This window comes from Ptychodera flava, chromosome 6, assembly GCF_041260155.1.
Source record: "Ptychodera flava strain L36383 chromosome 6, AS_Pfla_20210202, whole genome shotgun sequence".
Classification (NCBI taxonomy): domain Eukaryota; kingdom Metazoa; phylum Hemichordata; class Enteropneusta; family Ptychoderidae; genus Ptychodera; species Ptychodera flava.
Window position 1 is genome coordinate 23998590 of NC_091933.1, and position 12957 is coordinate 24011546.

General features: G+C 40.7%; 1 protein-coding gene across 1 annotated transcript; it reads left to right on the forward strand.

The window, feature by feature from the left end:
• The first annotated feature begins 1486 nt into the window (after positions 1 to 1486).
• LOC139135252 (uncharacterized) lies at positions 1487 to 7621 on the forward strand. Its single transcript, XM_070702545.1, has 4 exons — positions 1487 to 1647; positions 3656 to 3797; positions 4947 to 5249; positions 5832 to 7621. Exons 1-4 carry the CDS (start codon positions 1608 to 1610, stop codon positions 6136 to 6138), a joined length of 792 nt encoding a protein of 263 aa, XP_070558646.1. The 5' UTR covers positions 1487 to 1607; the 3' UTR covers positions 6139 to 7621.
• Positions 7622 to 12957: the final 5336 nt, after the last annotated feature.

The following is a 12957-nucleotide window of genomic DNA, read 5'->3' on the forward strand; positions in this document are numbered from 1 at the left end:
CGTCCAAAATATAATAAAAAATAACAATATGCATGGAAAATTGCTCGGCAATGAAAGGGCGTTTCGCAGGAGAGTGCAAGCGAACTGGAAAAATGAAAAGGTGGAGAAAGAACGATGAACTCCAATGATTTGTCGTCCCTGTTAACTCATTTGACAACTTTCGTCTAAAAGCAAAGGCAAGGCCCACTTCCTCACCAACAACACGGAAGATTACAAACGACATGATTGAATAAAAGAATGAATGCATAAATGGATGAATACAGAATGAGTTACCTTATGACCTTTCGAAAGTGTCACCGCGACGGCCAATACTAAATGTTCCGACGAAGTGATAGTATATATCTTTATATGAATCATGGTGTAGAGGATTCCCAACATAACATGTATACAGAGTCCAAGCAAGAGCGTTTTATTGCATCATCGATATCAATGTCGAGATTGGTTTACAAAGACAAAAATATTTCGTATACAACGAACTACTAAATGATTAGCCACGTAACACACACGCTGAAGTTAGCCCCATAAAATTAACCGTCTCACACCCTCGAACAAAAATAAAAAGAGCACTGCAGTGACCTGAAGCGCAGCACTGCAAGCGACTGGCATGCGTCGACATCTTCAATTTACATCCCGATCACGAACAGAAGCCGTTCGACCGAAAACCCGAGGTCCTATCGGTGGTCTTGTCCGAAAAGTAATTTACGACAGTGTCTCTGAGGTTTATGGGACACTAGTGAGTCATAATGTTTGGAGCAGCTTGCATCAAATGTGTTCGATCATGACCTCCTTGCTGATATGCAGTCGTGTAATAGAGACTCCGGAATAAATCTAATATTTCGTTTCTGTACCAGCCACGATGAGCCCTGTTCTTATTTCTGTGCCCGCATTTTCCCCAAGACAGACTTTTCAATTATCGGATAAACCACACAGATATGAGGATGAAATCACTTCTTTAAAAAGTGAGCTGCGAGATGAGTGATCTTCTACGATAAAAGGTTAATGTAGAAAATCAAATCAGCAAAAAAAAAATATATATATATATATATATATATATATATATATATATATATATATTAGTATGTGTGTGCATTAGGCCTACAGCTGTCATTTACATCATTAAGAGAGAGAGAGAGAGAGAGAGAGAGAGAGAGAGAGAGAGAGAGAGTTCTGCAAAACTGTGATCTTGGAGAAAAATATGATAACTCCAAATGTCTGTGAAGAAAGGGCGTTGTTCTTAGATACTCCATTAAAATCAAACGTCAGGATGTTATGACTGCAAATGATGAACGAAGTGTATTAGAATATTTCTGCCATGCTCAGTTTTCAGGTTACCACTGCAAGCTGCACAGGGAAATACTGATCAACACGCATTTTAAAGTTTTCTATTAACCTCCTGAACCTGAGCTTAAGGAATCGTATCGCCTCAGTCACCTACACATTGAAAGTGAGTTTACATGAATATTAATGACATGTTTTGCACAGCTTTAGACTGTCGTAAAATGTGTCCCGTCTTTAAATGCTGAACTGAGCATGATCTTGGAGAAGAGTTCTGTCGTCGTTCCGCTGATAACCTGAACACTGTCACTATTTTGTAGGTCACGGTCGCCATGGTATCCCGAAGTATCTGCATCTCTGCCATACTGACAGGTGAGTGTAAATTCATGTCCATTTTTCGTGCGCTCATCTTCCTGTTCGAAGTTAAAACCATTGCATTGCATGAAAGTGACGCCAAGGCTATGGAGTGTACACTGTACAAGAACCAGTCATACGATACCGGGAGCTGCCACATGTTGCCAGGGCATTCGACGAATGACACACTTACACCGAGCTATGTATTTCAAACGTGAAATACGGTGACCGTGAAGCTGCAGGATTGTTAAAGCATCCGTAGAGATGAGCGAGACTTCATACAAAGCCACGTACAGTACATTTAAACGTGTAGTTTTCTGAATTATATAGACGATGCATCAGGATGTACTTTAATCCAAGACAATATTCATCTCACGCTGTATTGTACTATAGCGTATCCAGACTCAGAACACTTCATTGGGACTGTGCAAAGTATTTCGGGGTTAGCGGAGCTCTAAATAACTGCGCGGATCCTAAATTACAAGAGACTGACTTTGATCGTTTCTTTGGTGGGGTTCACCACAGGTCCGTGGAGTTGCCGTGTAGTATAGTATGCCCTTCTCTCTATGTATACTACACGGCAACTCAACGGACCCGTGGGGTTAACTAGGTGACAGGCCAAAACACAGGCGTTCTTGGACTGAGTAGTCTGGTCGAGCTATCGATCGCCTGCTCAGTGCAGAGCATCAAGCAACCGATCGATTGATCGTAGCAGACTACCCAGCCCACAAGCGCCTGTGGGCCGAGAGGATGGTTCGTTGAGCTCTATAACCAGATAACTGATAACTGGCGTTTCCCTATGCCAAGGTCCATCTGCTGGATCATAGAAAATATTGATGTTGTCCTCAGAGAGGTGAAAATCTTGAGCACTGAATACCGTAGACAATATGGACATTTTCGGTTCCATTTCTTTAATGGCTGCCGGCGGCGCATACACATACACATTCTTGTAGCATCACATCACAAAGACCATGGGCGGTTGTATCAACTGTTTTAAATATATATGCCCTGGGCAAAGCCGCTGTTTTTATTCCGTAAGGAATCACCAGTGAGTCTGTAGACCTAAATGTTGACGAGTCTACAGTCTCCAGAAGTCCAGCGCGGGAACGACAATAAAACTTGGCGGGAAATGGTGAAAAAATGGGGGGAAAACTGCAGACGAAAAATTCTATCAGAAGAAAAGTGCAAATTTTTACAGGTTTTGGGAAACGATAGTCACGCGTATTAACAGCTAAGCTTGGTTCAAGTCTGTGATTTGTGAACGCGTGAGTGGAGTGAACGCGATGATTTGTGTTCTGTTTTCATAAGACACGTGTGTGAGTCGGGTGAACCCGAAGAGTGCGGTGTAGGAGAGTTTCACCCAAATCCAGCAGAAACTAACTCACTAATGCGCAGACTCAAAGGTAACGCGTTCTATCGCCAGGGAAAACCTGACCTAGGCTGCCAAATTTCAAGTAGGTTTGTATGGAACAGAAGAGACACAAAAGAAACTGATGCGAATGATTTTATTTGTGAACAATTTACCGACTTGAACCAAGTCTAACTAACAGGTAAAACCATAGAATTCCAGCAGGAATAGCTATTCTTTGCAAGCCACACTAAAATATCATATCTTGTAAAAACGAATAGCTGCATTCTAACCACCCCTTTGAAGATGTAATGGTTTATCCCTAATGTCTCCCCTAGGGTTGTAACATTTCGACTACGTAATTTATTGTATACCGTAAAAATTTATGTCACCAAAGCTTTCTAGTGTCGTCTCTTTAGGCGGGATAGGAAACTACAAATAACACAGCGTGTCTTCAGTCAGCAGAATACTACATGTAACATTAATACTTCTAAAATAATAAAATTAACATAAACAAAGTCTCACTGGGGAGTCACAAATTGCATGTGCCCACTGACACGACAGAGCTGACATCGAGGCCCCTTAGTATACGCAGAAGCGCTTTCACGACCGACTAGTTTGTTCAAAATTTTGATGTGGATCAGTTCACGTGACTTCGTGGTATGATTGATGTTACAGTTTTCCTGGTTCACGTTGGGTACACGAAAGGATGGGTATGTCCACCAGCGCTGGGAGAGATAAACCTGTGGGTGTCTCGTTTGGTAGGCTCGTGTATGACAGAACTGGTGTCAAACCTGAGACAGAGCAGAGATCGTTGCAGGTACGAAAGTCGTTCAATTTCAATATTCCACCATGGGCATGGTAAGTCAAGTCTACATAACTGTAAAAGTGTAAAGCAAGCAAATAAAAGTACACAAATCAATACTACGAACGGTTAGTCACCCTTGCAAGACCTCGGAACCCGCGTCTTTGCTTGGCGAACATGGTTTTGACATCACTCTTTCTCAGATCATTGTTATGTCAGTCGAGGGATTCCATAACTTTCTTCACTTTGTATATTGGATCCGATTATTTGTTTCCAGGAATCTGGAACATAATGGAGTAGTATTGCATATTCTGTTTAATTCCTTTTCATATTTTTATTGACTGGAAGTGACCCGGAACTATTTTCAACTTGACAATTTTGGGATTTAAACATGCTCAAATTCATGTTTTACGTAGGAAATCAGGTTTTTTAGAAAATGATGCATTAAAAATCGATAAACCTCATAACTGTGATTTAACTATACAATTCGCCATTCGACGATGAAAATCGTTCCATTTTTTCAACGCATTTTCGTTGAACATAGAAATAAAGCATATTGTTGTCATTTGCCAGTAAAACCAAACATTTGGAGAGAAACTTCATAAGAGAAGCATGCAATAAAACATTATAGCCCGAACATGGGACTATGTACCTTCGAGGCAGGAGGCCATTTGGCCTGCTGATGTCGAGCAAATGGTCACCTACTCTCGGGCACATAGTTCCTTGTATTGGCTGTAATATATATTTATCTTAAGATATTACTTTTCGACCATTTTTACAGAAGAAGATATTTCTTTCATTGTGTTATCGTTGCACCACAGAACTTCTGTCAGAAGACTATGTTTTGATATGTTGGCAAGTTCATACATGGGAGGACCCTAGTGAATTCCATTTAATTCAACATATCACAGCACACCATTGTCCATCATAAACGAAACTCCGTGCTGTCATAGGAGGATAACGCCCTCCGCGTCACGCTTGTTATATTTAATTAATGATAAAATATTCTATGATACATGAATGTACAGGTCATAAAAAATGATAAGGATATTTTGTTTTCCATTTGACACATCTTTATCGAGAAGAAAGCAAGAGTGTCAAAATGACTTAATTTATGTGTTTAACATCGTGCAGTAATCATGTTATCACTCTCCATTTTGACAGTGAAAAAGTAAACAGTGTTGACGACTGCCTTCACGAGAAAAGTTCACCGTGTATCGAGGCCGTGTCGGAAGATGACCCTATTGGTATGAGGGTGTATCTGACCAGAACTGTCGAAATATTCATCGGCTCTGCACCAAAGTACGAACCCGTGTTCTGTGGCGGTAATGTGACAGACTGGGATGCGCTGGCCCCGGCAATGGTCCTACCGGGCTGTGGTGACGACCTATCGAGAGAGGCGAAGACCTGTTCAGAGTTGTTCATGGAAATCATCAAGGCGGATCCGTTCGATGAAAGACTTTGCAGGTACGAATGTCATATTATGTCCGCTGAGGCTCGAAATGAATGGCTTATATATTTTTATTACTAAGTCTATGGGCGACAGATGTGAAAAAAGAATGAAAAGAGACGCTAAACAGAGGTTTTAAGCGTACTCTGAGTAGCCATCATGTATCGCAAGGAGTCGAAATCTGAATCAGATTCTGGAATGTTGCAACCGAAAGAGTGCAGGCTGTACGATAGTATTGAAATTTGTACTCGATTGCAAATGTTTTGCAGTACATAGTGTGAAGAGAATCCCATTTGAGTTGACACGAAACATATCTGCACTTTCTGTAACCTCTGCAAAGTGCCATGGCGATTTTTGGTCCGACCAAACGAGAGTTCTAATTTCCTCCACTGTGATGGCCGACCACCTTTCACTGGTTTCCGTCGTCATACGTTTTCCGGGAAGAAGTAGCTAGAATGACGGTGGGGCGGGAAAGAAACGGAGTGTGTACACTTTTGCAGATGAGAGTATTTTTATAAAGTCGTTGTCGAATCATGTTACATATTTCTCTGAATGCGTACAATAACCAAGACAGCTCTTGTCTTCATAATCACTCACAGCGAATACGACGCAGTAACCTCCTGTCAGACACAGAAGGTGAAGCAATACTGCCCTCGGATGACCGCAGAACAGCTGCAAGGGGATGAAGACTCGAGAAAGGCGATGAACTTCTTCTGCCCCAGAGAGGATGAACCTCCTGATTCTGGTATCAAAGGAAGTGATGACAGAGACGGGCAAGACAATGGAAAGGAGGGCGCAGATGCAAATGAAGTTGGTGACACCAACCGAGGATCAGCACAGCCCTTCATATCATCTGGTTACATCTTCTTCATAATTTTTCTTTCCACTTTTATCGCAGATTTTTGACTAAAGAAGTTTTGTATTGAGCGGAGTAGATATTTCAGCCAGAAGAGAGTTGTGATAGGTCTTTCTTATTACAGTGCACAGTTCGGCACTAAAGGCGCGACTAATGTCAATGTGTTTTTTTACTGACACGAAAAGATGAACTTGACGACACCATGGCAGTTGTTGCCAAAGAAAATCTCTGCCCTTTGTGTCCATTCTTCTTCCACATTAATTTCGCGAAAACGAGGCTGTCTCCAAGAACGTTACGTCTGCCAACATCAACACAGAGTGAACAAAGTTGAGCATTTACCCTGCTGATGTGCAGCGTTGAATGAGCTCTTTCTCTGATTGGTCCCATTTACCGGATGCCCGAACCAAAGCTATGTTTTTGTCTATCACCCGAAACAATTAATAACAGATTTCAATAACTGCCCAAAGATTCATGAATGAAACAATTTTTGCTTCTTGGTTATTAATAGATTAACCGATTAATTCGCACATCATAGTGGTCATGCCCGCACAAATAAGCTGTATTATTCCAGTCAAAGTTCCTGCAGTCACGTATCTGACGCCTATTGTAACATGGGCACCCCTGTCCATAGCATTTATTGTGAGGTTCCTTTGAAAGACTTGGTTGTATGGTTTATGAAACGGACGTAAGTGTTACAAATGCACTTTGTAATATTGCGTGATATGTGGTTAAATACATACTAGGATGTACTGACGTGCACTCGTTATTGAAACGCACAAGACCAGGCGTACCTTCAGACAAACAGGGAAGTCTATGTGGGCCTATTACCTGGTCATGAGGGACCGGGCGCTATAGCCCGAATAAGGACCAGGTTATAGGTGTTTTTATAACACATCACACGCTCATGTTGTAGTATGTTATGGTTTTTAATGTGTTTTGATATTTTGCACAGTAACAATCCATTGTGACAAGTTTACTTGGCAATATTTCCAAAGTGGTTACAGTAGTTCATGGTACCACTTTCTTCCGAAAAATATTCTAAGCATACCTAGCAACATCCTTGGTTGCACTGATATTTTCGTCGATGAGCTGTTCAAGTTCCTAAGCTGTTGGAATGGAAAATCTGTTTCAGAGAGGCTTGTCGCTCATCCCGGGCGCACATCACGTTCTAGTCACCCGCCATTGTTTCAAAGCTGCAGACGACACTACGGTCACGTGACCGGGCACCTTTCCAAATTTGGTCAAAACTATTTCCTTTTTTTCAAAAAATATCCTCTGACGTCACTTTTGTCGATTCAGTGGGGACGAGACGTCTCTATTTTCTCGTCACGTGACATTCTGGCGAATCGCGACACGGAATGTGCAAGTGGCGTGTTATGTAGGTCATTTACCCCACACTCATCATGACCTGAGTTCAATTAGTCTAGAACATTCTCAAGGTCACTGCCCTTGATGACCTCACAACCTTGAATTCAATTAGTCATGTTTGGAATGTTCTGGAAAGTTGATTAGTTGTGTAAGGGAGATAATTTTAGAACAGTAATTAGCATGTCAATAAAAGTTCTAGATTGTTCTTACATGCCTTTATAAAAGGACGTGCACAGCTTCCAGTCAGACTTTTGGGATCGTGTCTCTTGTGTGTTACTAAACTCCAGCAGTAGTCATTCTCAAGACTTTTCAAGACCTTCACTGCCAACGCTGGATTTATACTGTGGACTTTATGCATCTTCAAGCCTGCAAGGACTGTTCATTCATCCAACTGACTGTTACAACTCTGAGACTGGAGCTTTGCCGTCCCAGCTGAGATAAGTAGTCTGTACACTTTTAAAGCTTGTACTCTATCCCTGACTTAGCAATTAGTTTTATTTTCGTAATAAATTTTGTTTAAACGTTAACTGCTGAGTTCACCCTTTTGTTCGTTTTCTCTGCACGTAACAAAATTGGGGGCTCGTCCGGGAGACGAATATTTTGAGCCGTTTGACAACATTTTGACAGCTTTTCAAAACTACTATATACTGTGAACTCAGCGAAATTTAATCATGGCGGAATTTAAACCAGAGGAAATGGATGACCTTGATCAGGACACATTTGATTCCCTCAGAAAAGACGACCTCATAACACTGGCCAATTTCCTTAAGGTAGAAGTTAAACGATCTATGCGCAAGCGAGAAATACAGTTCAAGATTGCAAAACATTTAGTTAAATCAGGCCATTTTGAGGAGTCTGCCTTAAAAGATTATGAGCCCGAGTCTACCTCTGAACTCAGAAAATTAGAATTAGAAATGCAGACAAATTTGGAGATCAAGAAACTAGAATTACAATGAGAGAGAAAGAATTACAAATGGAAGAAAGACAGAGAGAGAAAGATAGGCAGGAAAGATTAGAAATGGAAGAAAGACAGAAAAGAGGGAATTGGAAATGAAAGAAAAAGAATTGCAAATGGAAGAAAAGACAAAGGGAGAAAGAAAGAGAGGAAAAAGAAAAGGAAAGAGAATTAGCAGAACACCGACTGCAGTTAGAAATGAGACGTTTAGAGCTTAGAAAGTCAGGAAAATTCTTCCCTTCAGACAATTTTGACATCACTAAGCATTTCAGGTTAGTTCCCCCTTTCCAAGAAAAGGATGTTGATAAATATTTCCTTCATTTTGAGAAAATTGCTCAGAGTCTGGATTGGCCTAAGGAGTCCTGGTCTATGCTTTTGCAGAGTGCTTTGGTGGGTAAAGCCAGAGAAATTTACATTCAGTTGTCAGTAGAACAGGCTTCAAATTATGATTCTGTGAAGGAATTAATTCTCAAGGGTTATGAGTTGGTGCCTGAAGCTTACCGTCAGAAATTTAGGGATTGTGAGAAGGTGAAAGATCAAACTTATGTTGAATTTGCTCGAACAAAAGAACAACTGTTTGATCGCTGGTGTTCTTCTGAAAAGGTCAGTCAGAATTATGACAAATTACGACAACTTGTTTTGATTGAGGAATTTAAAAGGTGCATCCAGAGTGACATCAAGACGTTTATCAATGAACAAAAGGCAGATACATTGGAGGTTGCTGCACGTTTGGCCGATGATTACTCATTGACTCACAAATCTTCATTTCTCAGCAAACCATCCCAGTCCTTTTCATACAGAAACAATGCAGGTAAATTTAACTCCTCCTTTTCATCCAAGAATTTTTCAAAGGAGAGTAGAAAATCAAATGACAACAGTTCACAGAGTTCAAGTAACACTCCCACATCATCAGATCCCAAGTCTCAATCTCCTTCTGACAAACAGTTCGGTACACTTTCTTGTAATTATTGCAAGAAAGACGGCCATTTAATGTCAGATTGTTTCAAATTGAAAAGAAAACGTGAAGGTCAAAGTGGTCAAAGTGGATCTAAGCCCACCGGCTTTATTTCTTCATCAACTCAATTAGAGTCTAATAATGTGTGCAACACATTTTCTGAGGTTAAACCCCTCTTATCCCCAATTAATGAGGTCAAGGTCAATTCTTCTCAAGATAGCATTATGGGTATTTTCGAACCATTTATTCATAATGGTTTTATATCACTTTCTAGTGATTTCTCTTCCGCTACCCCTGTCAAAATTTTAAGAGATACCGGGGCTTCCCAGTCTCTTTTGTTGGCAGATACCCTGCCGTTTTCTGAAAAGTCATTTTCAGGTTCTAAAGTTCTTATTAAGGGGGTAGATTGTAATGACTACATTCCTGTTCCTCTCCATAATGTCTATTTGTCTTTGGACTTTCTTTCTGGACCTGTGACTTTAGGTTTTTTGGCCATTTTTGCCTTTTGAAGGGATCCACCTTCTTCTTGGAAACGACCTTGCTGGGGACAAGGTCATTACTAATCCACTTGTGACTGATAATCCTAGTTTAGATCAGGATCCAGAGCCAATTGAACAAGAGATACCGATTTATTTCCTTCATGTGGCCATTACTCGAGCCATGTCAAAGAAAACTTCTAAGAATCAAAATACTCTCAAAAATAATGTCACAGATGTTGACTTAAATGACACCTTTCTCAGTCAGGTGTTTGACACGGATCATTCCATTATCCCTCGTGGATTTGAAACTTCCAGTAAAACTTCTGCTGACCAAAGTCAGACATTTTCTAGATCAAATCTCATTGCAGAACAACACAAAGACCCAGATATTTTGTCTTTGTTTGACAGGGTAGATGATGAAGGTAAAACTTCAGATAGCTCTGTTTCCTATTATACAAAATCTGGTATTCTCATGCGTAAATGGAGACCTCCAGACGTCTTGGTTGATGATGATTGGGCTATAAAACATCAAATTGTGGTTCCAAAGCCCTATCGTGCTGAAATATTGCGCCTGGCCCATGAAACGCCCTGGCTGGTCATTTGGGAGTAAGGAAAACATATCATAAAATTCTCAGTTTATTGGCCTAATCTCAGGCAGGATGAAGCACATTTTTGTAAAACTTGTGAACCATATCAAATGGTAGGAAAGCCAAATCAGACCATTCCAAAGGCCCCTTTACAGCCAGTTCCTGCATTTCAAGAACCATTTAGTAGGATTCTAATAGACTGTGTTGGGCCCTTACCAAAAACAAGATCAGGAAATGAGTACATGCTGACAATAATGTGTACATCAACTCGGTTCCCAGAAGCCATACCACTGAGAAATATAAAGACAAAGACTATAGTGAGAGCTTTAGTCAAATTTTTCACTTTATTTGGCCTCCCTAATGTGTCCAGTCCGATCAAGGCTCCAACTTTATGTCTGGAATTTTTCAACAAGTAATGGATCAGCTAGGCATTAAACAGTATAGGTCATCCGCCTATCATCCAGAAAGTCAGGGTGCTCTTGAGCGATTTCATCAAACTTTGAAAAACATGATTAGGACCTACTGTTTTGACACAGAGAAGCAGTGGGATGAAGGAATTCATTTTTTGCTCTTTGCTGTTAGAGAGTCAATTCAAGAGTCTCTTGGTTTTAGCCCATTTGAGCTTGTATTTGGACATACAGTCCGTGGCCCCTTAAGCTCGTTAAAGAGAAATTCCTATCAGACGATGATGATTGTCTGAATATTTTGCAATATGTGTCAGATTTTCGTACGAAACTCTCTAAAGCATGTGAATTAGCCAGAGAAAATCTTGAGTCATCTCAGCAGTCAATGAAAACCAAATATGATAAAAGCACCTCAAAACGGAAGTTTGAACCAGGTCAAGAAGTTCTTGTTCTACTTCCAATTCCTGGCAAACCACTCCATGCTCGTTACTTTGGGCCATACCTAATTGATAAGAAATTGAGTGATTTAAATTACATCATAATAACACCTGACAGGCGAAAACAAAAACAGCTATGTCACATAAATATGCTTAAGCCATATTTGGATAGGGATAATCCTACTATAACTCAGCCTGTCAGTGCAGTCAGTTCAAACCATTATGAAGATAGTGATACTGAAACTGACTTGAGTGAAAATACTCTAAACTCAAAGCTGGGCTCGGTCAAGCTTCAGAACTCAGAATCCTGGAGAAGCTGGAGTCTACAAAGTTGGCACACCTCCAGCCAGAACAACAACAACAGGTAAAAGAACTGCTCCACGAATATAAACACCTGTTTCAAGATGTTCCAACGAGGACAAACGTCATCTATCACGACGTTGATGTTGGGGACAGTAAGCCTGTAAAACAACATCCATACAGACTGAATCCAACAAAAGCGAAATATCTCCAGGAAGAAGTCAAATACCTGCTGGACAATGACTTTATTGAACCCAGTAAAAGTAACTGGAGTTCGCCATGCATACTTGTTCCCAAATCAGATCACAGTTATCGTATGTGCACGGACTTTAGGAAGGTCAACACTTTAACAAAGACAGACACTTTCCCAATCCCGAGGATTGATGACTGCATCGACCGAGTGGGAAAAGCCAAGTATGTGACGAAATTTGACCTACTGAAGGGATTTTGGCAAGTCCCTCTGACGGATCGTGCTCGTGAAATATCCGCCTTTGTTACACCAGACGGATTGTTCCAGTACAAGGTGATGCCATTCGGAATGAAGAACTCTCCGGCAACGTTCCAACGGATGATCAACGACGTCATATCCGGGCTAGACGGGTGTGCAGCCTACGTTGACGACGTCATCCTGTATAGTGACACCTGGGAGGAACACATCAAGCTCATGCGGAAGTTCTTTGAGAGACTGAGTAAAGCAATGTTGACTGTCAACCTTGCCAAATCTGAGTTTGGTTGGGCGAGGGTGACTTACCTCGGACATACTGTAGGACAGGGTGAGGTAAAACCTGTTGATGCCAAAATCAGTGCCATTTCAAGTTTTCCCATACCAAACTGCAAACGACAACTGATGCGCTTTCTCGGTATGGCTGGTTACTACAGAAAATTCTGTCCAAATTTCTCCACAATTACTGAGCCTTTGACTAACTTACTTAAAAAGAAAGTAAAGTTTGTTTGGTCAGAGCAATGCCAACAGGCATTTGATACACTTAAAGCCATACTGCAAAGTGCCCCAGTGTTGTCTGCACCAGATTTCACTTTGCCATTCAAATTAGCTGTAGATGCTAGTGATACGGCTGCTGGTGCTGTTTATTGCAAGAGGATAGTCATGGTGTAGATCATCCTGTTTGCTATTTTTCACGCAAATTATACAAATCCCAGAGAAACTACTCTACAATTGAAAAAGAGTGTTTATCTTTGATATTAGCTTTACAGCATTTTGAAGTTTATGTTACTTCTTCAAATCAGCCAATAGTGGTTTATATTGATCACAACCCTCTTGTTTTTCTGCAGAAATTTAAAGGCAAAAATCAGAGATTGCTAAGATGGAGTTTAATGTTACAGGAGTTTAATCTTGATATTAGACATATCAAAGGCAGAGACAATT

Coding starts and splice junctions, on each gene's coding strand:
- LOC139135252 (XM_070702545.1), top strand. CDS start 1,608: ATGGTATCCCGAAGTATCTGCATCTCTGCCATACTGACAG. Junction 1,648..3,655: donor CATCTCTGCCATACTGACAG/GTGAGTGTAAAT, acceptor TTGATGTTACAG/TTTTCCTGGTTCACGTTGGG. Junction 3,798..4,946: donor CAGAGCAGAGATCGTTGCAG/GTACGAAAGTCG, acceptor CCATTTTGACAG/TGAAAAAGTAAACAGTGTTG.